Genomic DNA, 23,608 nt, shown 5'->3' on the forward strand with positions numbered 1-23,608 from the left:
GGTGGTCCAGTGGTTAGGACTTCGAGCTCTCAGAACTTGCTGAGGGCCCATGTTCAATTCCTGGTTGGGGACCTATAATCCTAACATCCCACAAGTCACATGGTGCTACCAAAAATACACATACATGGCATTCCCTGGTGATTCAGACAGTAAAGAATCTGCCTGCAGTGCAGGAGACCCGAGTTTGATCCCTAGATGGAGAAGTTCCCTGGAGAAGGGAATGGTACCCTACTCCAGTATTCTTGCCTGGAGAATTCCATGGATAGAGTAGCCTGGTAGGCTATAGTCCATGGGGTCGCAAAGAGTCAGACACGACTGAGCAACTAACATAGGCACACACACACACATATAACATGACTGAGTAACTAACACACACATATATTTTATACATATATAAGGGCTTCCCAGTTCACCTTTAGTGGTAAACAACCTGCCTGCCAAAGTGAAAGATGTAAGAGACTTGGGTTCGATCCCTGGGTCAGGAAGATCCCCTGGAGGAGGGCATGGCAACCCACTCCAGTATTCTTGCCTGGAGAATCCCATGGACTTCCATGGGTTACCTTCCATGGAGTCACAAAGAGACAGACATGACTGAGTGACTGAGCACACATGCACACATATAATTTTAAAAATTCTCTCATAAGGAGAAAAAGGAGAGATGGGTGGCTTAGGGCATTTTTGAGAATAGGCATAGTACACGCAGCTTAGCTTGTCTTCTTTCCAGGATAGGCCTAGAAAAAAAGAATCAGAAGCCAGAGATACTGCTTCTCGGAATTTTAAACAAATTCGGCTGTTCAGATATAGAGAATTTTTGTCTTCAGACACTAATGGGAGTCATAAACATTCTCTTGCCTCAAGGGACCTCAGATCAGTCTTTTCTGCCCTTTCAAGCCTAAAACCTAAAACACAAAGGAACACATACAAAGCACTTCAGAACTGTACACATAACTCATGTTTAATTTTAATTCTATTTTAAAATGCACAGAAGCAAGGAGAATAAAATGAGAATCAGCTATAATTCCAGAAATATAGACATTTCATCTTAACATGTTGGTATATACTGCTTTTCATACAGTTTTTCATAACTGTGCATATTTTGGAATCATACTGTTCATATTTTGAAAGCTGCTTCTATGGGGGTGGGGGCTTCCCAGGTGGTGCTAGTGGTAAAGAACCCACCTGTCAATACAGGAGACACAGGAGACAAAGTTTCGATCTCTGTATCGGGAAGATCCCCTGGAGAAAGGAATGGCTACCCACTCCAGTATTCTTGCCTAGAGAATTCCATGGACAGAGCAGCCTGGTGGGCTACAGTCTATGGGGTCACATAGAGTCAGACTGACTAACACTAACTTTATGTCATTCAGCTTAGGAACCCTTTTCCTGTGTCAGTTAATGCGCTTATACTCTGCTATTTTAACTACTGAAGATTGGGCACTAAGAGCCTGTGCTCTGCAACAAGAGAAGCCACCACAATGAGAAGGCCAGGCACCGCCACTGGAGAGGAGCCCCTGCTCACCACAACTCAAGAAAGCCCACACACAGCAACAAAAACCCAGCACAGCCAAAAATAAATAAATAAATATTTTTAAAAATAAATAAATAAAAATAAGGTTTGCCTTTACAAGAGATTATCTTCTGAAGGAGTATTTTATCATAAATTTTTCATCTTGTAAGATGTTCATTTCACTAAATCTCAACTGTCTTAGTAATAGTAGTAGTTAGCTGCTCAGTCCGGAGAAGGCAATGGCACCCCACTCCAGTACTCTTGCCTGGAAAATCCCAGGGACGGGGGAGCCTGGTGGGCTGCTGTCTATGGGGTCGCTAAGAGTTGGACACGACTGAAGCGACTTAGCAGCAACAGCAGCAGCAGCAGCTGTTCAGTTGTGTCTGATTCTTTGTGACCCCATGGACTGTAGCTCACCAGGCTCCTCTGTCCATGGGAAAGCAAGTAGAAAGCAAGTCAGAGACCAGGTGACCTTTCCTTGAGCATGTCTTGTAGGGGTTCCACCCTCAACTCCAAGCAGTTTTTCAGAAAATTCCTTCCAACTGCTTTAAGAGAGGTTGCAGTAACTACACTTTCCCATCATGTAGATTTTGAGATGAGATTCTGGTGTTTTTAAGGGTGCTCTGGACAGTTGCCTGGCTGGCTTGCCTTGTTTTTGACTCTAAACTTGGACCAAATTGAAAACTCTAGACCTGTGGTGAGAATCCAATTATTGTGTTCCTATGAGTGGCATGGACCAATCAGGGCAGGGTGGTTGGGACAGAAGAGGGGAAGGGTGCCATGGTCCCTGCTTGGTATGGGGTCAGAGGGACAGGGCTCTGGGTTTGAAGAGGGCTCAGGGATTGGTGACAATCCATTTTAATTAAACTGTAATGGGATTACATAGGCTTTAAGTTTGCGAATGTAAATATTGCTTAAATACATTCTGGAGAACACATAATAAAAGCCACAAACCATCTTGCAAGCAAAGTTTCAGAACAAAATCCATTTGGAATACAGATTATCGTGTATAAAAATAAACTGATTTGAAAGTGATTTCCTTTTGTGATTTGAAGGAGGAATTTAATCATTATTTGTGGCAATTAGAAATGCACTAAGGGCAATTACTGAAGTACAGTTGAGAATTACGACTTCCCTGTAGCTCAAATGGTAAAGAATCTACCTGCAATGCTGGAGACCTGGGTTGGATCTCTGGGTTGGGAAGATCCTCTGGAGAAGGGAATGGCAGCCCACTCCAGTATTCTTGCCTGGAGAATCCCATGGACACAACTGAGCAGCTAACTACTACTACTACTAAGACAGTTGAGATTTAGTGAAATGAACATCTTGCAAGATGAAAAATTTATGATAAAATACTCCTTCAGAAGATAATCTCATGTAAAGGCGTAATCTTATTTTTATTTATTTATTTTTAAAAATATTTATTTATTTTTGGCTGTGCTGGGTTTTTGTTGCTGTGTGCGGGCTTTCTTGAGTTGTGGTGAGCAGGGGCTCCTCTCCAGTGGCGGTGCCTGGCCTTCTCATTGTGGTGACTTCTCTGGTTGCCGAGCACAGGCTCTAAGTGCCCAGGCTTCAGTAGTTACAGCATACAGTCTCAGTAATCGTGGCACACTGGCTTAGTTGTCTCGAGGCATGTAGGATCCTTCCAGGTAAGGGATTGAACCTATCACTGCAAGGCGGATTCTTAACCACTGGACCACCAGAGAATTCAGCAGTAACCTTATTTTTTTAAAAATACTTTTTTACTGAAGTTTAATCTTTGTATGGAAAAGTAAACATATCGTAGGTCCGCAGCTTGAGAAATTTTCACAAGCTGAACACACTTGTGAAACTAGCTTCCAGATCAAGACACAACACACTTTCTGCAAATATCAAGAGCTACTCATCTGTAGGAGTAGAACTGGAGTAGGGACCTGACTGAAGGATGGCCAGAAAAACTTTCTCGAAACTGGGATTGCTCAGGAACCTTGGTTTTACTTGAGATGCCTTGGATTGGGCAATGGGAATTGTGGGGTGTAGGTGACACATGGAGCTGCTGCAGCTTTGGGGTCATCCTCTATTTAGGTCTAACTTTGTCTCTGCCATTGTTTTGAAGAGTGACTGTAGGCAGGATTCTCAACCCCCTGAAGTCTCTGCAGTTCTGAAATGTAGATCTCCATGAAGACAGCAGCCAGCCTGCTCACTACCATGCTATTAGGATCGATACAGTGCCTGTTACAAGAAGCCCCAGAAAACTGCCTTTAAAAAAAAAAAAGAATAAAACAGCTGATATATACTATATACAGCCCCTGCTGCTGTTGCTGCTGCTAAGTCGCTTCAGTCGTGTCTGACTCTGTGCGACCCCATAGACGGCAGCCCACCAGGCTCCCCCGTCCCTGGGATTCTCCAGGCAAGAACACTGGAGTGGGTTGCCATTTCCTTCTCCAATGCATGAAAGTGAAAAGTGAAAGTGAAGTCGCTCAGTCGTGTCTGACTCCTAGCGACCCCATGGACTGCAGCCCACCAGGCCCCTCCGTCCACGGGATTTTCCAGGCAAGAGTACTGGAGTGGGTTGCCACTGCCTTCTCTGATACAGCCCCTAGAAGATGTTTAATGATGTAAATAAAAGTCACAAAATGAACTCATTGATCATTAATGCCACATTTATGAATATATTCTCTAAGAAAATTGTTCCACATAATTACTTACATAAATGCATATATATTTAATATATAAAATAACACTTGTTAATGACTGTGAAATACTGAAACTAATTCAAAGACTGCTAATAGTGGGAAATGGCTATGCAGTTATGAATTGCTGAAACAATGGAAAACTATTTAGTTAAAACCTGGCAAGTATGTAGACTGTTGAACATAGAAAAAATTTTATGTTGAAAACAATGTTTAGAAGATATATAAAGTGTATATTTACTAGTGAATGAAAACTGAGTGAGAATTTGGATTGAGAAAGTTTAGAAGTGACTCTACTTTTCCTCTATGAAGTTACTTTAAATTTTTGAATGCCTTCTCTTTTCCCAGAAGAAAACAAAATGAAATGAAGCACCAGCCCCCACGCCCAACTCCCCATACTTGATTCATTCATCCATCCCCAGCAGGGCCTGCTCTTGCTGTGTTGTCCCTGCCAGGCTGTGGGGGGGAACATGGAGTGAAGGCACTGGCAGGAGATGAGTTACTGAGAAGCATGATGATTTCCTAATCATCTATGTGCTAGATTCACGGCAGAAGCAATTTCCTTAATGAATGAATTGGCTGCTGCCGGAGCAGGTCCTTTGCCCAAAACTCTTTTAAGAAGGATGACATTCAGACGTATTCTCTGTAATTGACAGGCCATCCTCAGCTGATGGCTGCCATGGATTCATCTTTTAAAAAAAAAATAAAAGAGTTTTAATCAGTATTTTGGCTTCCCTGGTGGCTCAGATGGTAAAGAATCCATCTGCAGTGTGGGAGACCTGGGTTTGATCCCTGGGTTGGGAAGATCCCCTGGAGGAGGGCATGGCAACCCACTCCAGTATTTCTGCCTGGAGAATTCCCATGGATAGAGGAGCCTGGCAGGCTACTGGGTTGCAAAGATTTGGACACGACTGAGCGACTGAGGGAGAAGGCAATGGCACCCCACTCCAGCCAGTACTCTTGCCTGGAAAGTCCCGTGGATGGAGGAGCCTGGTAGGTTGCAGTCCATGGGGTTGCAAAGAGTCGGACACGACTGAGCGACTTCACTTTCACTTTTCACTTTCATGCATTGGAGACGGAAATGGCAACCCACTCCAGTGTTCTTGCCTGGAGAATCCCAGGGACGGGGGAGCCTGGTGGGCTGCCGTCTATGGGGTCACACAGAGTCGGACACGATTGAAGCAACTTAGCAGTAGCAGCAGCAGCAGCAGAGCGACTGAGTACATCAGCATTTTGAAGTAAGCCACCTCAGTCAAAGCCCAGATAACCTAAAATGTGCAGTAACAATTATTAGTCAACGAGTCATGATTTCATCTTAGTTTTGTTTTGTTTTTCTAAGCAATAGTTTATATTGTCTATTATTGTTTTTCTTTTTTAGATTATTATTTTTTATGCTCTATCATTATGAAGGAACTTTCTCATAAGACAATCAAGAGGTATTCTTGGATGTACAAAGTCTTATAAAAGTACAAGCATCGATTATTGCTGTGTTGTTATCATTTCCATCTGGTCCTTATGAACTCCCTGTGAGAAAGCTCTCATTCCAGTTTTTCAGGTGAGGGAGACGTGCAGGAGGACCAACCATGTGAGCAGTGTGATGATGGAGGCACAGCGGGGTATTATGGCAACACATAGGGGATATCTGATCTAGCAGCTGGTCAGGTGATCAAAGATTTTTCAAGAAGAGGTAGAAGTTGGAGGAGTGAGTCTTCCCTGGAAAACAGAGTATCGGAGAATGTGTCTGAAGAAAGAATGATAGTGGAGAGTAGGTAGTTGGGATGAGAACTGAGGCTAAAGTGAAATGAGGCTTTCCTGCTAGACAGCCCTCCAGAAGATAGAATGGACCAGGATGCGTCATCTCCAAGCCCTCCCTTTTTTCTGTCTCTGTGCCTTTGCTATGATAGACGCTATTGCCTTTGCAAGATGAAGCCTCCCTGCCCTTTTCCTATCTCTGTGTGTGAACCATGGGGCTCTGGGGAGAGCATCTTTTCTGTGAAACTTTGCAAAGAGGAGAGAGGGAGGTTACTGAGACCCGAGAGGCTCTGGACTTGAAGGTTCATTAATTCCAATCTGACTTAAGTCCTAGAATGGTCACTCACAATGCTATCTGAAGTCACTTTTGGTAACTCCTCCGTATTGACTGACGTAAAATTGGAGCACCCCTGCCAATTAGCCACTAGTGAAATATCATTGAAAACCTGCTTCTATTTTTCACCCAGAGCTCCTTTGGGGAGAATCTTTCTCTTCAGGTGAAATTCCACTGAAATAAAGCCAGTCAAACTTCCACACATTATGTAGTGACCTGTAGTGGCTCTGTTGTGGGCATCACCTGAAGGTGATCTATCATGTCTGTATAGGATGTTGCTCTAGTTTAGACCATAACTCCTCCCACTACTCCTCTCCTAGATCCATATTTAGCCATCTGCCAAAGGCTACACATGTCATCAAGTTTTGTCATCTGTCTTTGCTGCTACACTGGTGGTCTGGAATAACATGGAGTTATGCAATTGTATATGTGCTGCAGGCTATAAAGCTTTCTCCTTTGACCTCAGTTTCCATAGATCTGCAGAGAGCTAATCTTGTCCAATCAAGTTATGATTTGGGAAACTGAGGCCCTGAGAGCTGGTTTGATGTGCCTCTTAGTGCCAGAACTGCCTGGGAATAAAGGTCACTTGACTGAACAGAGCTTTTTTCTCCAGTCTGAGTCTTCGGAACTCTCTGAGTGGCAAAGCTGAGGCACAAATTTCTTTGTTCATATCATATTTTATTTTTATGCTCAGTTCAGTTCAGTCGCTCAGTCATGTTTAACTCTTTGCAATTCCATGTACCGCAGCATGCGAGGCTTCCCTGTTCATCAGCAACTCCTGGACCTTGTTCAAACTCATGTCCATTGAGGCAGTGATGCCATCCAACCATTTAATCCTCTGTTGTCCCCTTCTCCTCCTGCCTTCAATCTTTCCCAGCATCAGGGTCTTTTCCAACATGCTACAAGAAGAATATATATTTTGTAGAATATATATGTATTGTAGTCACAGCTGGGTATAAGACTCTTAGAGCACCCTTTGCCACAGAAACCTTTTTAGTGGTACTTTGAATTCCCCACTGACGATATAAAATTGCTTATTATTATATTTGATGAGATGATTGGATGGCATCACTGACTCGATAGATATGAGTTTGAGCAAGCTCCAGGAGTTGGTGATGAACAGAGAAGCCTGACGTGCTGCAGTACATGGGGTCGCAGAGTTGGACATGACTGAGCAGCTGAACTGAACTGATTATTATATTTAGTAATTCCTGTTTAACAATAATTTTAGTAATAAGGACTGTTTATTGTGTTTTCTATGTGGTGACTATGTACCTGCAGTATGTACTAAGTACATACTGATGTACTATGTGATGTACTATGCTAAGGATTTTATATATTTAAGCACATTTAATACTCTGAACAACTCAGTGTTAATAGGTATTATCACATCACATTTTACAAAGAGGGAAATTGAGGCTTAAGGAGGTTAAAAAACTCTTCTAAGTTCACAGCACAGGTAATCAGTTGGTCAGTTCAGATTCAATTCCATATCTACCTGATTTTAGAGCCTGCATTCTTAACAGTTTTGCCTCAGCAACTTCCTTTTGTAGATATATACTCAGGAAATTTGACTTTATTCAATCTCTTAGAAATTATTTAATAACCAAAATACCTGACACATGCATATTTTTCTTGGTCCTGGTCCTACTACATTGGGGTCGACATCAAACTTGAAACATGTCTTAAGTCTTGACAATGGACTCAGTAATGAGGAGGTCACAATTGCTTCATTTAAATCATCCATAGGTTTAAGGAGCAAAAGTCTGAGACCCAAGGAGCTCCTAAGGGGACCTTACTCAAAGGTCTGGTGACAAAGAGATGTCCAGGACCATGGTGTATGAGAATGATTCGATGTGGAGTCTTCAAAGTCTGGCTGAATATCTGACATCCCATCCCCTACACTTGGACAGTCAATATTTTAAATAAACAGTAGTAGAAGTTGATTCTACTACTATTCCATGTGCCGTGTTCTGTGCTAAGCCAGACTCCCCATATACTGAATTGTTACAATAATTCCATCAAGAAATTGCCTTTATTATTTTCATCTTTATGAAGAAACCAAGGCTCAGAGAGGTTAAGTAACTTGCCCAAGGTTACCCAGCTTATGTGTGGTAAAAGTGAATATGTGAAAATCATGTGAATTATTTATGTGATCAACTCGTTTGTAAAGGCTGCTGTGCTGTGCTTAGTCACTCAGTCATGTCTGAGTCTTTGCGACCCCATGGACTGCAGCCCGCCAGGCTCCTCTGTCTATGGGGATTCTCCAGGCAAGAATACTGGAGTGGGTTGCCATGCCCTCCTCCAGGGCATCTTCCCAACTCAGGGATTGAACCCAGGTCTCTCACACTGCAAGTGGATTCTTTACCGCCTGAGCCACCAGGGAAGCCCAAGAATACTGGAGTGGGTAGCTATACCTTCTTCAGGGGATCTTCCCAACCCAGGAATCAAACTGGGGTCTCCCTCATTGTTGGCAGATTCTTTACCAGTTAAGCTACCAGGGAAAACTGTTAAGGTTATTATGTCTTATTAAACAGAGACTGTAGGTGGACAAGGATAAAAATGTCTTGGAGGGGAATGTCTGAATTTAGAGGAGTGATTTTTAAAAATTATGTTTTGAAGCGGACATATACTATAGATCTGCTTTACATTACTTTACATGTGACCTGTCAGGAAGATTGCCAGTGGAGGAGGTTATAAGCCCAGATTGTATTAATAACCTTTACTTTGAAGTTTGGCCCAAAAGACCTTTCCCTCGTCTGAAGCCGGGCTGCCTTGTGATGATGTCCTTCGGCAGACAGGATACCGTCTCCAGGCTGATCTCATCGTCTGGAGCTCTTTCACCTGCAGTGAATGAGAATTTATTTGACTCTTTCATGAAATTGAGATGCCGCCATATTTATGCGGCCTTGTTTAAGTGACAGGCACCGAATATAGCTGCTTTTAAGCAAGTTATTTTGTTTAACCAGAAGCCTAGCAGAGTTCCTGATATATAGGTAGCTGTCCAGAAAAGAGAGAAACAATTTTATCCCCAAAAGATCTCTGAGAAGTTGTTCCTAAATTTATCACAATCTTGCAGATGACTAAACTGGGGCTACCGATTAAGCAAAGCCGTATCGTTGCACAGGTCATGGAGTCTGACTTGAGATGCAGAAAATGCCAAGGACAGTGCCCTTTCCATTACATTTGTAGCCAGTTTTTGGAAACACCTCAAGGGAAAAACCACAGCAAATTTTAAAAGTTTTGGTGATTTCTTCTCTCTGACCTCGGTACAAATTCCCTCATAAATCAAACACTGGCTGATAAATCAATAAATGAAAGGAAGTGCTCATGGTATCTGAGGCTCATCACATTGCTCTCTTTTGCAGTTTCCAAAGTGGCTGGGATCCATTAGAAACTGAAGCAGCGGAGACCTCTGTCAGCTGTGGTCCCCACTTCTTGGAGCAGAAGGCCAGAGAGAGAGAGAGCTGTTTGAACTCGTCTCATTCACACCAGGTTGCTACTGAGGTCTTTTTCATGTTGCTGCCAGAGCAGCTGCTTGTATTTTTATCGCTGGGCTGATTTTAGAGATCAAATCAGCTTCTGCTTTTTGACTGGGTGGAGTTGTGGGTTCCAATGCTGGGGTATAACAGATTCAAGCTTTCGCTGCTGGGGAAAGAGTGGCTTAGACAAGCGGGGTCGGGCAGCTCCACAGAGATGGGACCCCTCATTAATCTGTTTGCCAATGAGGAAGATCCCTGTCATCAAAAAAAGGGGAAAAGACTCAATTTCTCCATTTCTCTTCCTTGTTCCAGTTGAACACCAGCCTTTGGATACTTTCAAAGTAGACTGTGAGTCTCCCTTGGATGGCCCAGAAAAAGTAACATCCTGCAAGCGGCTGTCAGAGGTCCTGAGAACACAAAGCCGTCTGGTTGTCCTTCCCCCTCGTGTCGAATGGCGTTTGTCTCAGTAGCCCACTGAGGGCTGTCTTCCTCAGGATTCTGAACTTGTAACTAGGAGTCTGGGCCGCGAAGATGCTGAGTTCCATCAAGTGTGTGTTGGTGGGAGACTCTGCTGTGGGGAAAACATCTCTGCTGGTACGTTTCACCTCGGAAACCTTCCCTGAGGCTTATAAGCCTACAGTATATGAAAATACAGGTGTAGACGTCTTCATGGATGGGATCCAAATCAGCCTGGGCCTCTGGGACACGGCCGGCAACGATGCCTTCAGGAGCATCCGCCCTCTGTCCTACCAGCAGGCAGACGTGGTGCTGATGTGCTACTCCGTGGCCAACCACAACTCCTTCCTGAACCTGAAGAACAAGTGGATCGGTGAAGTCAGGAGCAACCTGCCCTGCACCCCCGTGCTGGTGGTAGCCACCCAGACGGACCAGCGGGAGGTGGGGCCCCATCGGGCCTCCTGCGTCAATGCCATCGAAGGAAAGAGACTGGCCCAGGATGTGAGAGCCAAAGGCTACCTGGAGTGCTCGGCCCTCAGCAACCGGGGCGTCCAGCAGGTATTTGAATGTGCCGTCCGAACTGCTGTCAACCAAGCCAGGAGACGCAACAGGAGGAGGTTCTTCTCTATCAATGAGTGCAAGATCCTCTAAACTCCAGAGACTTCATCCCACATTGACTCACTCACCACAAATACCAGCTGGGACAGAGAGAGCAGGCAAGCCAGCAAAGAACTGCTGCTCTTTCTGGGCATGGCCTGACTGGCTTTTACGACAGGATACAGTTGTTGATGGGACTTGGCCACTGGATATTTTTTATAATATGTACTCTACGAATGAACTCTTTGTCCAGTACAATTAGAAGATTCCTTGGGACACTGTAATGACTATTTCATCTTTGATTCAAAAACCAAAGTGGTCTCCACAATTTTGGACAATGAAGTGAGTTTTCCAAAGAATACCATATTTAAAGACACAGTTTATTTAAATAATAACAAATGAACAGCATTTGTATATAATTAGTTTTCACACTTGGAAAGTCTTTTCCTCCCTACTCACAAACTGATGTGTGAGTGAAATGACCTTACAGGGCTCTGACATATGTTCATAGTGTTAGCATTTTCACCTGAAGTAGTAATTTTGTTGAAATCACACTTGCCTGTTAGATTTTATTAGGTAACCAATTTTAAAATCACTGTAAACTGATCCTTGCAATTAATTTTCCACTCATTTTTTATTCAAAGTTGTATATATAAAATACAGTTAAATGACATAAGATTACTGTAATACTGCCTAATGATTTTTAAATGGCTATCATTTTATGTCTGTAATTATTGAAAAAAACTATTTCTTATGGTATTGCCTTTCACCCAAAGAATTTCAATTATGCACTAAGTATTCTGTCATTCACTGAAACAGACTGAAGGAAAACTTATCAGGTAGAGAATCAGACTGCCGTAAGTGATAGCAGCAGAACTTGGAACAGATGTGAGGAAGTCTTACTTTCATTTCAGAGACTGCTGCACTTTGCCTGCTTCCTAACTTATTGTAGGTCTTATGAAAGAGCAGGCTCAAAGTTATCCATAATAGATTTGTTGTTTGAGCTCTAAACCAAGCTAGCATGGCAACATAATTCATTAATTTTAGGATCTAATCAGAATAATTGGGGCAGTGTCTACATGAATGATATGTGTTTAAAGGGAAAAAGGGAATTTATAGCTTTTACTATTTCTTGAGTATGAAACATCTGAGTGGAAAAAAAAATCACAAATTCCAAGGACAGGTAACAGGAAAACTGTATAGCAATTGTAATACAAAGTTATCAGGGGAAATACTGAATCAATAGGAACATCCCCCCACCATTCTATCTGATAGCTTAAAAGCAACAGTATTAACCATCTATTAAAGCTGAAAACAGAGGACTATGTAACTTAAGAAATTGTCAAGCCTGAAACCCTCATATTGCATTTACTTACTTATTCAAATAAAACCTAGAACTACTCTGAACCATGTTTATTAAAGTCCGTCATTGTTATGGTACAGCATGTTTATTAAAGTCCATCATTGTTATGGTGCAGCAAGTTTATTAAAGTCCATCATTGTTACGGTACAGCATGTTTATTAAAGTCCATCATTGTTATGGTGCAGCATGTTTATTAAAGTCCATCATTGTTATGGTGCAGCATGTTGATTAAAGTCCATCACTGTTATGGTGCAGCACACCGTTACACACCAGTGGTAAGGCAGCTGGCATAAATGGCTATGATTAGACTTACACTGACCTGACCAAACCAATTTTCTAGTTTCCTTATGTGGTCAATTCTTTATAGCACTAATCAGTGTCAAAATCAAAAGTGTGCTCATCTTTACACTGCCTTCTCTCTTGTTCCTCTATCTCATCCACCTCCAGTAAGACAACTGGACCCGGGGTCTGAGTCTTTGAGTCCGAGGTTCCCTCAGTTCCCTGGGGCAGACACATCTGCCTGTACCCGACAGCGCCAGCTCTCGCTCTCCAGTCCCACGGCTTGTCGTTGCCTCTGTGTTACCTGTTTCCCGTGACATGAGAGCTACTCTATCCAACGTTCTATGTTGGGCATCCAGGGAGTGGAGGCCTTCAAAGCTGGCCAGGCAGGGGCAGTGATGGGAGCGCATCTCCTCCTGATATGCTTATTGACATCCCTCCTCTTCTCCAACAATCGCAAATGGTCTTAACTCATGCAAGTTTTCCTTCAGGGTCAGTCTTTAGGGTGGGAGGTATTGCTCAGTCATGTCGGACTCTCTCCAACCCCATGGACTATAGTCTGCCAGGCTCCTCTGTCCATGGAATTCTCCAGGCAAGAATACTAGAGTGGGGTACCGTTCCCTTCTCCATAGATCTTCCAACCCAGGGATCCAAGCTGTGTTTCCCACACTGCAGGCAGATTCTTTATCTTCTGAGCCACCAGGGAAGCCCCATTTACTGTGATAGCAGCAATAAATTTCTAATGACAAAATTGGCTGTTTTCAAACTTTTCTTTCTTTCTTGTTGAAGGGAAATTGGTGGGATGGTGGGTGGCGGATGTAGGGATCTGAAAACGGGAAGGGCAACTGACTCTAAGTGAGGGAAGAGGTGATGATTCCACAGTGGAAGCAGTGGAGGAAGGGAAGTCCAGAGAGACACAGTCTAATGACTTTGCCTTCACCTGGGCACATGGATGAGTCCCCTGCCTGTTGGCTGGGGCCAAACTCAAGGACTCCCTCTGGGAACCCTCTCATCTGAGAATAGGAATCTATGTGGAAACCCTCGCCAGTGATGGGACCTGGCAGAAACAGGCCAACTGGTGTCTGTCTCCCCTACTAGATGATAGTGCTTAAAGTCAGAGCCACCTCCTTAGGGTTCCCAGCGCCCAGCTCAGGGAAGGAATTGCAGCTGAACACAGTCGTGCTGAACTGGAGAGAAGGACAAGAATTGGGCTCTTGTGTTGGAAGTGGTTATGGGAAGGAACCCCACCTTGTGGGGGTGGAGGTGGGGGAGGGAAAGGAGTGGAAATGGGTCATTTTGTTAGAATTCATGCAGTGTATTCTGCGTGAATGTTCTGTGTGACTGTATATCTGTTTCTCCTGCCTGGACTCCAGTATGTGTTTCTTACACTTCAAAACTTGCAGAACTTTTTTTTTTTTCTTAAATTAATTCTTAAAATTGTCGATTCTTAACCATCCCACATAGCAACATTAAATATGCTCTTGTTTACACTGAAGAGTTGGTTTGAGTGGTTGAATAACTCATCCTATTTTCTCTTGCTTTATACTGACAAAATGGGCTGGTAGAAGCTAGTGCAATGAAATTAGGCTGAGTGACAAGAGAGTAGAAAGCATTCCAACAGTTATAATTTGTTGAGGGCTTTGGAAATTCTAGGTCCTGTGCTAAACACTCGAGTGTTTGTTATCTCACCACGTGGTGTGAGTACCATCTTATGTGGGGAGACCGAGGCCCAGCACACTGACTGATGAGTCCAAGGCCCCACAGCAGGTGAGTAGCAGCAGCAGGAGTCTCAAGTGTGTTTGCTGAACTTCAAAGCTGTGCTCAAAACCGCCGTGTCGAGAGCAGCCTGACTGAATGTCTTTGCCACATGTGATCTCATATAACCTTATAGGCCCCAGCCCTACCAGTCAAGTGGCCTGTATTTTAAAGCTGATTTTTAATAAAATATTCCAAGTCTGATCTTTGTCTTGCCTTTTTATTTTTCTTCCTGGCAATGAGAAAGGGACCCATCTAAGGCATGGAGCACCATCATTTACAAAGGTGTCCATGTCCTGACATAGAACTTAATCCTTAGTGGTAGATAGACCACCATAACATGGGAGTTAAGAGGCAGATGGTTGTGACATATTTTGGAATCACAAAGTCTGGGTCATGTGTCTTTCAGCCTCAGTTTCTCTAAATTAAAACAGATACTAATTCCTGGATTTCTCTAAGAATTCATACAGTAGTGACTGTGGAAATGTGTTCTGTCTGTGGACTATGGTTCATGGCTGTTTTCATGGTTTGGGTGGATCTCTGTGCAGATACATGGGCTGAAGAATCTAGGTCCGATCAGAATATTCTAGGACTTATTGATACTGGGCCACATAATGGGAAATTACACAGAAGCAGGTGCTGTTTGTAGCAGGGCTAAATAGGGTAAGATGAGTAAAATGGCACATAATGATAATAGCAACAAACTATATTTGATTTCTACTGGTTCCAAGTTTGTGCTAGGCCAAACTTTACATACACCATCTAATTAAATCCTCAGAACTACTTATAAGGTAGATATTATTCTCTTTCTTTTGATGAGAAACCGAGGCTCAGACTAATATATAGAGATATTTTCCTTGCATCTTTACTTTTCAAAGTGTAATTTTGGTGTAATTAAACTCCACCAGTTAAAAATTATACAGTGAATTATATTTAATGTTCATTACACTTGCTACCCTAGCTAAGATGGTGAAAATGACTCTTGTTACATGCGGATGATTAGGGCTTGGCAGTCTTCCTTCGTGAGCTTCCTTTTGTCACTTTTCCTATGAGAAAGTCTCAGATTGTTCCTATCACATGCTCGTGGTGGTCTCTTCTGGTTGTCCCTACTCCCCCGTCTCCATTTTTCACCCTTGACTGCCCTCCCCTGTGGCTGAGAGGCTAACCCTTGGACTGCATCACCCAGGGTCTCTTCCTGGCTGGCTTTCACTTGGATGCAGCTGCTGGGAGACTCTGTCTGGAAGTCAGAGGGTAGAATAAGAGAATAGTTGGGTGTTTTTTCCTTTTGTTTCCTGCCTGGGTGATGCTTGTCCATAGAGTCCCTCCCACCTGCTGAGCAGCTTCTCCATGTCTCCACAGGGCCTCTGGACTGTATTTCCTCTCTCTGAGTCAGTCCTATAGGAGGTCCTGCTGGTGCTAGTCTTGGGATGTTGCCTTAATCCAGACCTCTCCCAGTAGTGCTTTCATTCACATCTCTTCATCTGAACCATCTGGAATAAATTTGGTTTCCTATGGGATTTTGGCTGGTATACTCACCAAATATTCAAGGTCATCTGTATGTGCTGGCAGTCAGTGAGCACTCAAAACTCTTCTTATGTATTTTATGCACTCTTGTGTGCCTGATGTATTTCGTAATTTAAACAGATTAGTTGTTTTTTTTTTTAAAGTTCAGGTTGTACAGTCAAATTACCAGAATTTGAATTCCAGCTCTGCCACTCACTAGCCTTGCAGCCTTGTGCAAGTTAGCTCCCCTCTCTGTGCATCAATTTCCTCATCTGTAAAATGGAAAAAAGAGTATCAGAAGGTGGCAAGGATTAAAGAAAAGAATGAATACAGGTAAAGGCTGCAGTATGACTGGCACATAGTAAATTTTCAACAAATGGCAGCTGTATCATTCAGTTGGTGTATTGTGTATCTCAGAGCTGGGAGGATCCTGCTCTTCAGTGGACAAAGACATTATAATCCTGGACTGTTAAATGACCTTACCAAAGCTCTATGAGCTTGTGGCAGACAAGGTCCACCTCATTCTCGCTACCACCGTTTGGATTCTCTTTCTCTCAGCTTCATGAGTAGAGAGGTTTTGTTTCACTTGTTCACTTTTCATAAGCTCACTTTTCAATCCAGGTTTCCTGTACTTTGTAATTTATAGTACTCTTTCTTAGCACAAAACAGATGACTTTCAGTGCCTTACTGAAGGTATCAGCAGAGCCTTCAATCCCTTATTCATTTATTCATTATTTACTAGGCTCCTTATGCTTCCCTGATGGCTCAGACAGTTAAGAATCTGCCTGCAATGCAGGAGACCAGAGTTTGATTCCTGGGTCGGGAAGATCCCCTAGAGAAGAGAATGGCTACCCACTCCAGTACTCTTGCCTGGAGAATCCCATGGATAGAAGAGCCTGGCAGGCTACAGTCCATGGGGTCACAAATAATTGGACATGACCAAGCAACTAAAACTTGATGTTCTTTAAAAGGGGTAAGTCAAAGAAAGTAGAGAACTCCACCACTAAAAGAGATATAGATCTGAGCATTTCTCCATCACTGGATTTATAATGTTATTTCATAATTATGTGTTTATGCTTCCATGCCCCCATTGGACCATGACCTTCTTAGCACCAAGACTGAAAATAACCAAAGCTACTGCTTCTGTGGAGTTTAGGATCTAGTTAGGTAGGGATAGCTACGTATGTGCAGATAATAACTACGTAAACAAATCTGATAAATGTGGATGTATGACCAATGCTATGAAGAAACAAATTAGGAAAAGAGAGAGAGGACATTTGGTAGTTTATTCTCTGAAGTGAGGAGAAGTCTGGCTGACGTAGACAGACTGCATTGTTTAAAAATAAACCACCCCTCTGAAAAAGAGAGCAAACTTAACTTTGCTCGCCTCAAAAAAGGGACACTCATGCTTTTCACAGTAATCAGTGTTCAACACCGTTCCCTCCAGAAGTGACAGACTTAACTGGGGATTCCAGCCCATCTGGCAGTTCCAACCCTGATGGAATCAGTTCCAAGAGATGAATTAGCAGACTGGCTCAGAAAAGTGACATGGTTTACAGAAGCAGGTTGATGCTGGGAGCTTACACAGGCAAGTGGTTTCCAACGGATTCTGAAAACAAGGAAGGAAATGACTTAGAACTCATAGAAGAGATAGGCCGCAAAGGAGCGCCAAGAGCTTGCCTGCTGTACTCTGTGGACTTATTTCAAGAGTTGGTGCGTGTATGGTGGCACAGGCTCGAGAAAGAGCAAGGTTACAGCACACTAGAGCCCATCTACTGATCCAGTTGAAGTACTTTGCCCTTTATGGCTGTGTAGTTTAAATAAAGCATAGCAAGATGCCCAATCTGTCTTCTGTCTGTGGAACTTTCATACAGAGGGAAACAGGCAGGGGTGTAATTTACGAGTGAGTCACTGGAATTAACCGAAGGGCAGTTGTTGGATGGTAAAGCCGTCATTTCAGGGAACTAAAGACTTACTGAGGATTTTGATTGAAGCTATTTTTTTTTAAGTTTTCAGAAAGTCTTCAATAAATCACTGCACGTATGTACTTCTCAAATATATCTCTCCCTCCCCATTTTCTCCTCCTCATCATCATTTCTCTCTGCAGCCAGATACCCCTGTCACCCATCTCTGGTTGCTCCAGCATCTGAAATGGGGCCATGCTAATAGTAGACCCTGACCTCTATTTCCTGAGTGAATCAGTCTCCATGATCACCATCCCACACATTCATTCATGGAGTACTTTAAATGTGTCCAAAGTGCCTTTCCATGTCTTATGGTACTAATCGCCAGTGTTTGCTTAGCATTCTCTAACTTTGTGTACATTGTCTCCCAGGACCTCACAATAATGCTGTGTGTTATTATTTGGCCCATTTTACAGGCCAGGAAGCTAAGACTCAGGAAGGTTGCTGCTGTTGTTCAGTTGCTAAGTCGTGTCTGACTCTGCAACCCCATGGATTGCAGCATACCAGGCTCCTCTGTCATCCACTATCTCCTGGAGTTTGCTCAAATTCATGCCCATTGTGTTGTGATGCCAGCTAACCATCTCATCCTCTCCTAGCCTCTTCTCTTGCCCTCAATCTTTCCCAGCATCAGAGTCTTTTCCAATGAGTCAACTCTTCGCATCAGGTGGCCAAAGTATTGGAACTTCAGCTTCAGCGTCAGTCCTTCCAGTTAATATTCAGGGTTGATTTTCTTTAGGACTGACTGATTTGATCTCCTCGCAATCCAAGGGACTTTCAGGAGTCTTTTCCAGCATCACAGTTCAAAAGCATCAGTTCTTCAGGACTCAGCCTTCTTTACGGTCCAACTCTGTCATCCATACATGATACTAGAAAAACCATAGCTTTGACTATGGTGGTGGTGGTGGTTTTTGACTATAGGGGAAGGTTAAATGACCCCATCTATGTGCATCTAGCTAATGCTTGGCAAAATCAGGATTGTGCTTAGATCTCTTGGTTCTGAACTCCTATTTTTTCCACTCTATCAGGATTTCATCTGAGGCTCAAGATGACCCTGTGAAGAAGTGAGAGAAATGAGAGCCAGGAAGGTGATGTGATGTGTCTAGGCCATGCACAGTTACTGTCCAGAAGTGAGGTCCCTTCTAAGCCCAGCTCGCTAATAGTATCATCTTTATTATCAGAACACATTAAAAAAACTGAACCCACTTCTATGTGTTTGCCTCTGAGCAACAAATTGAAAAGTCTGAAAGAAGGAAATTATCTGTCCAGGTCCACATCATATTTGCACTAATTCTCTGTACACTGCATGCAAACTCACACTAACTTTTTTTTTCTCTCCTTCTGTTAGTGTATATGCTTCTGTTGAGGGTCTCATATCTAAAGCAACATGGGTGGAACATTTTCTTGTGTTCTCTATTATTTTTGTCTTATTATTTTAATTATTTTACTGTATAGTATCACTGTTTGTATATTATATTATAATTATTATATTATTATTATTAATGTGCTATTACTAGACTCATATTTTTGGAGTTGGAAGAGATCTCAGGGAGGATTTGGCCCAAGCTTATCACTTTGTAGATGAAGAAACTGACTCTCGTAGTTGCCCAAGACACAGAGCTGCAGGCAAAGCTGAGATTTAGAGGCCAGGTCTTGGCCCTGAGGAGCTCTTCCATCTTCCCTCAGGCCTCAGACCTCCCAAGCTCTGCCTTTGAGATTTGGACTCTGTGTCTATTTGTTTCAGGTTTCAATGATGGAATTTTAAAGGTTTACTCTTTGCTTAAAATGTCAGGGACATTGGCAGGTGATTAAAAAAAAAAAAAAAAGAAAATGTCAGAGGGAAAGGCCAACACGTGAAACCAGAAACAGTAGAGGAGCAGGAAGGTTTAGTAAGACACAGCAGCCAGTCAGCAGCGCTGCCTTGCATGTTATTAACAAGCTCAACAACCAGAGCTATGAGCCCTGAACAACTCAGAGCTGGGCTTTCATGGGTTCATGGGAAACCAGAGACACACTCTCCCTTCCTCCACCCAAATGCTCAGAAGGGAAATCAGCAAACCAGCCTGGTCAGGACAGGTTAAAAGAGTCATAAAGGAAAGAGATTCTTGACATAGATATGTATTTCTTTTTTTTTTTTATACAAGTTTTATTTATTTTTGACTGCATTGGGTCTTCGTTGCTGCGCGGGCTTTTCTCTAGTTGTGGCGAGTGGGGGTTCCTCTCTAGTGTGGTGCACCAACTTCTCACTGCGGTGGCTTCTCTCGTTGTGGAGCACGGACTCTTGGGCGAGTGGGCTTCAGTACTTGTGGCACGTGGGCTCAGTAGTTTCAGCTCCTGGATTGAGCACAGGCTCAATAGTTGTGGCACATGGATTTTCCTCTTCCGTGGCATGTGACAGCTTCCTGGATTAGGGATGTAATCCGTGTCTCCTGTATTGGCAGGCAGATTCTTTACCACTGAGCCACCAGGGAAGCCAAGATATGTATTTCTATGCCTATCTTCCCAGATTATACAAGTATTGCATGCTTGTTGTTTAGAAAAATTAGAAAAAAGCAAAACAAAAGACAATAATTAAAATCACTGTTTTAATTATTATTGATAACACTATCACTGTTAAACCTTTTTTTTGTATTTACCCTTCCAGAAGTTTTCTTATATATGTATGTGTGTATCTTTGCAAAAATGGGATCATAAGGTACAATCTGATTTCCAATCTACCTTTTAAATATTACTATATTGGGAACAGCTTTCAATGCCAGCATATTAATGAATATACATACTCCTATGCTGTTGTATATAAAGCAGCATGGTAACTACTTCAGATTTTTCCCAGGAACCTGAAACCACATATTTGTTAATTGCATCTATGGGTGTCTATTGAACTTTGGGAAGCGTGCGTGTGTGTGGCCTTGCTTAAAGCTGTAGTAAAAACCACAGATATATCTGGCACTATGTGCTTTATGTATGTTAATTAATTTTCTTGTAAGCACCCAAGATGAAGTTAATATTATTATCCCCATTTTACAGATGAGGAAACTTACCCAAGGTCAGACACCCAGCCTGCCTAAGAGTCAAGATTCAGTCCAGGCTATGTGGGGCAAGCTTCTGCTCCTGACACTACACTTCCAAGAATGGTTCCACCTGTTCGGTTTCACACTCTAGCTCCTGTTACATAACTGGGGAGGGGGTGCTGTAGGAACTCCAAGCCTAGAAAGAAAAGTCTTAGTATGACAGGTATGAAGTCCAGAGAGTTCTTGCTTTCCTATCAAGCTACCTGTAAGTTCATCAGAGTTTGACGACCATCCATCCAGCTCTTTTTTTTTTTTGGTCTTCTGTGACCATCTTTCCCCTCCCTGTCATCCCATCTTTTTCTACTTTCTCTGCCCTTCCTGCAGGCTTGGGCTTCATGTAGAGGGTCTCCAGTGGAGGCTTAAGCCCTCCGGAGTGAAACAGTTATGAAACAAACACAACTCTCCTTGGTTACTATTGACACCTGTCAGAAGTATTTGATGTTAGGCTCTCACAGTCACTTTCTTCCATTTTACCAGACTTCCTCCCAGGAAGGGCTGGGAGGGGATCTTGAGGAGGAAGGAAAGAGAGTGAGGGGGGAAGAAAACCCCCATCCTGCCACAACACAGAGCTTCGGATTTTGCTCCGCTTTGATGCTAACGTCTCTGATTCTCCCTGGTTCATTCTGAAGCTTGGGGGTGAGGTAGGGAGGAGAGCACGAGAGCCGCTGAACCTCTGAGCTTTGAGAAGCTGTTTGATGAGGACCCTTGAGTGGACACCTCTATTTCCCTCCCCTCCAAAGAATGACAGTCTTTGGTAAGTCTGCTGTTAGAGCTGACTGGCTGGAGGGTTATGTAGGACAGACTCAGAGTCTCATCTCTTTCAGGTTTTCAGATTGGACCTTGTCATGTAAGAAAATCATCTGGCCTTTCCAGTGGGTCTGTGATCTTCTGATTAAATCACTATGGTAAAAGGCCTTTTCTTTTTCTTTATTTCCAATCGTTGCAGACCAATACTGCTTAAAAGTGCAACGAATTTGTGGAATAAGAAGAAAAGACAAAGATTTAATAGGAAAAAAATGAAGTAAAAAAAGACAAAATGCAAGTCCTGTTTTTATTTGTAGATTCATTAGACATTATCGAATTGCTAAAAAACTTTCTAAATACATACTCTTGATTTCTCTGCTCATCTTGCTGTGGTCCAGTAACAGTTTGCAGACCTGCCCTGCTTGGTCTTTGGATCACAGTTTGAGTACCTTTGATCTAGTTCACTTGTCCCTTCTCTGTTTGGAAAAGTTCATTCATTTGCCCATTCATTCTCTCAATAAAATTTACTAAGTACCTGTTACAGGCCGGGCATACAGGTTGATCCTGACTTTCTCAGGTTTACTGTAACACCATGATTATATGTTATTTTTACATAATTAAATTTCAATAGTCCTGGAATACATAAAGATAACATGATGTTCATCATAATATCATTGGAAAGAAAAATTGTCTTAGACCTGGTCTGGGACAGATTCTTTGTGTGTGTGATGTCATTCAAAACCTCTTACTGGGGAGAAAATCAATGCCCCTGATAAAATACCTACACAACTTTCTGATAGACTGTAATGGGATTGAGACTTGTTCTGGGAAACCAGTCACCCTCACACTTCTTTCCCCCGTCCCCTGTTGACCGTTAGACAACTGTGTAGTTGACATTTAGCCATACATTCTTTTCTTCCCTTTTCTAGTCTGATTATCTGGCCATTCCTATCAAGCGTGAATCTTCGAAATGGACTCCTAGAGACTTCTTCCCTTGAAGAAAGCCCACAGCAGTCTGCCACACGATCGTATCTAAGGAAGGAGGAGACAGTTTTGATGGGTTGGTGGAGTTGGCCGAAACCTGTGACCTTGAGCAAGCTTTGTTGTGATATTTCTGAGTTTCATTTCATCTATGAAATGGAGAGCATAATACCTCAGGTTGTGGGAATTAGGTGAGGCATTGGATGGAAAGTGTTTGGTAAGTAACATATGCACCGTAAGTGTTCACCATTGTTATCACATTATTGACCAGAGACGTATTAATATTGTATCAATATGTCTTTTGTTACCCAAACGTTATTAACTGGATAACTGGAGACGTTTCAATATTCACTTACATAACAAATTGCCGGCCACAGGCATAAGTTTCTGCAAAAATTCCCCTGGTCAATGATGAGTTAAGATGATGACTGTGGACTCCGGGTCTCCTTGAAGTCAAAATGCCTGGCCTGCCAAGTTGCTCCTCTGCTCCAAGTCAAGCTCTGGGTTTTAGCTTGCTCTGGTGGGAATGAGACTGGAGGCACAAACTCCACCAGGGGCCTCAGCAAAGGAACTACCCAGGACAGCAAAAGCCCAGTCTCTCAGGGGAGGAGGGGACAGCCCAAAGTGGGGAAAGTCAGCCAGGCTTGCTGACTGACGGGGTAACACTCTATTTCCCACACCTTGAAATCTCCCCCTAAGGTCAAGGGGAGGGCATTAAGCTCGAATGTGCTTGGGGCCAATTCTGGCTGAAAGACTCACAGCAGGTGTGTGAGCTGGAAGCCAGCCAAGCCGACTCACCCCACAGCTGTGGGAGAAGGCAGCGGTCTCCTGTGGTTTCAATTCTGTGGCTGTTACTCAGGCGCCGTTTATGGGCTGTCCTTTTTCACAGCTTTTCTCTTCGCTCCTCGAGGTTTGGGTTGAGGGGAGGAGGGAGGTCTGTTTTGTTCTTTGTGCTCTTGGTAGAAGAAGCATACTTGTCATGTACTGAATAATTTTTCTCCTTCAACCTTGATTTATTTTTTTCTGAGAGAGTAGAGTCTGTGTGTAAGAGGCTCTGGAAAAGGCATGAGGGTGAGTTGGAAGGGTGGAGTCAGGGAATGGGAGGAGGGGAGATAGGAGTCTGGCCAGTGTTCCCAGACCACATAATATTG

At 43.1% G+C, this 23,608-nt stretch overlaps 1 protein-coding gene and 1 long non-coding RNA gene across 2 annotated transcripts in view; one reads left to right on the top strand and one right to left on the bottom strand.

Annotated features, from left to right (window-relative positions):
- The window catches only part of RHOH (ras homolog family member H), a 41,634-nt gene extending 29,295 nt beyond the window's left edge, over window positions 1-12,339 (top strand). Inside the window, exons 2-3 of the mRNA XM_055587456.1 lie at window positions 9,634-9,760; window positions 10,060-12,339. Of these exons, the coding sequence (XP_055443431.1) occupies window positions 10,279-10,854 (576 nt within the window). The 5' untranslated portion in view covers window positions 9,634-9,760; window positions 10,060-10,278 and the 3' untranslated portion in view covers window positions 10,855-12,339. The remainder of the gene's footprint in view (window positions 1-9,633; window positions 9,761-10,059) is intronic.
- A 6,785-nt stretch (window positions 12,340-19,124) lies between these two features.
- On the bottom strand, window positions 19,125-23,152 carry LOC129657218 (uncharacterized). Its single transcript, XR_008716614.1, has 4 exons — window positions 22,814-23,152; window positions 22,384-22,508; window positions 20,703-20,868; window positions 19,125-20,186 (listed from the first exon to the last, which is right to left on the bottom strand). It is a non-coding gene; the product is annotated as an uncharacterized LOC129657218 (long non-coding RNA).
- Window positions 23,153-23,608: the final 456 nt, after the last annotated feature.

The sequence above is a fragment of the Bubalus kerabau genome, chromosome 7 (genome assembly GCF_029407905.1).
Source record: "Bubalus kerabau isolate K-KA32 ecotype Philippines breed swamp buffalo chromosome 7, PCC_UOA_SB_1v2, whole genome shotgun sequence".
NCBI lineage: Eukaryota > Metazoa > Chordata > Mammalia > Artiodactyla > Bovidae > Bubalus > Bubalus kerabau.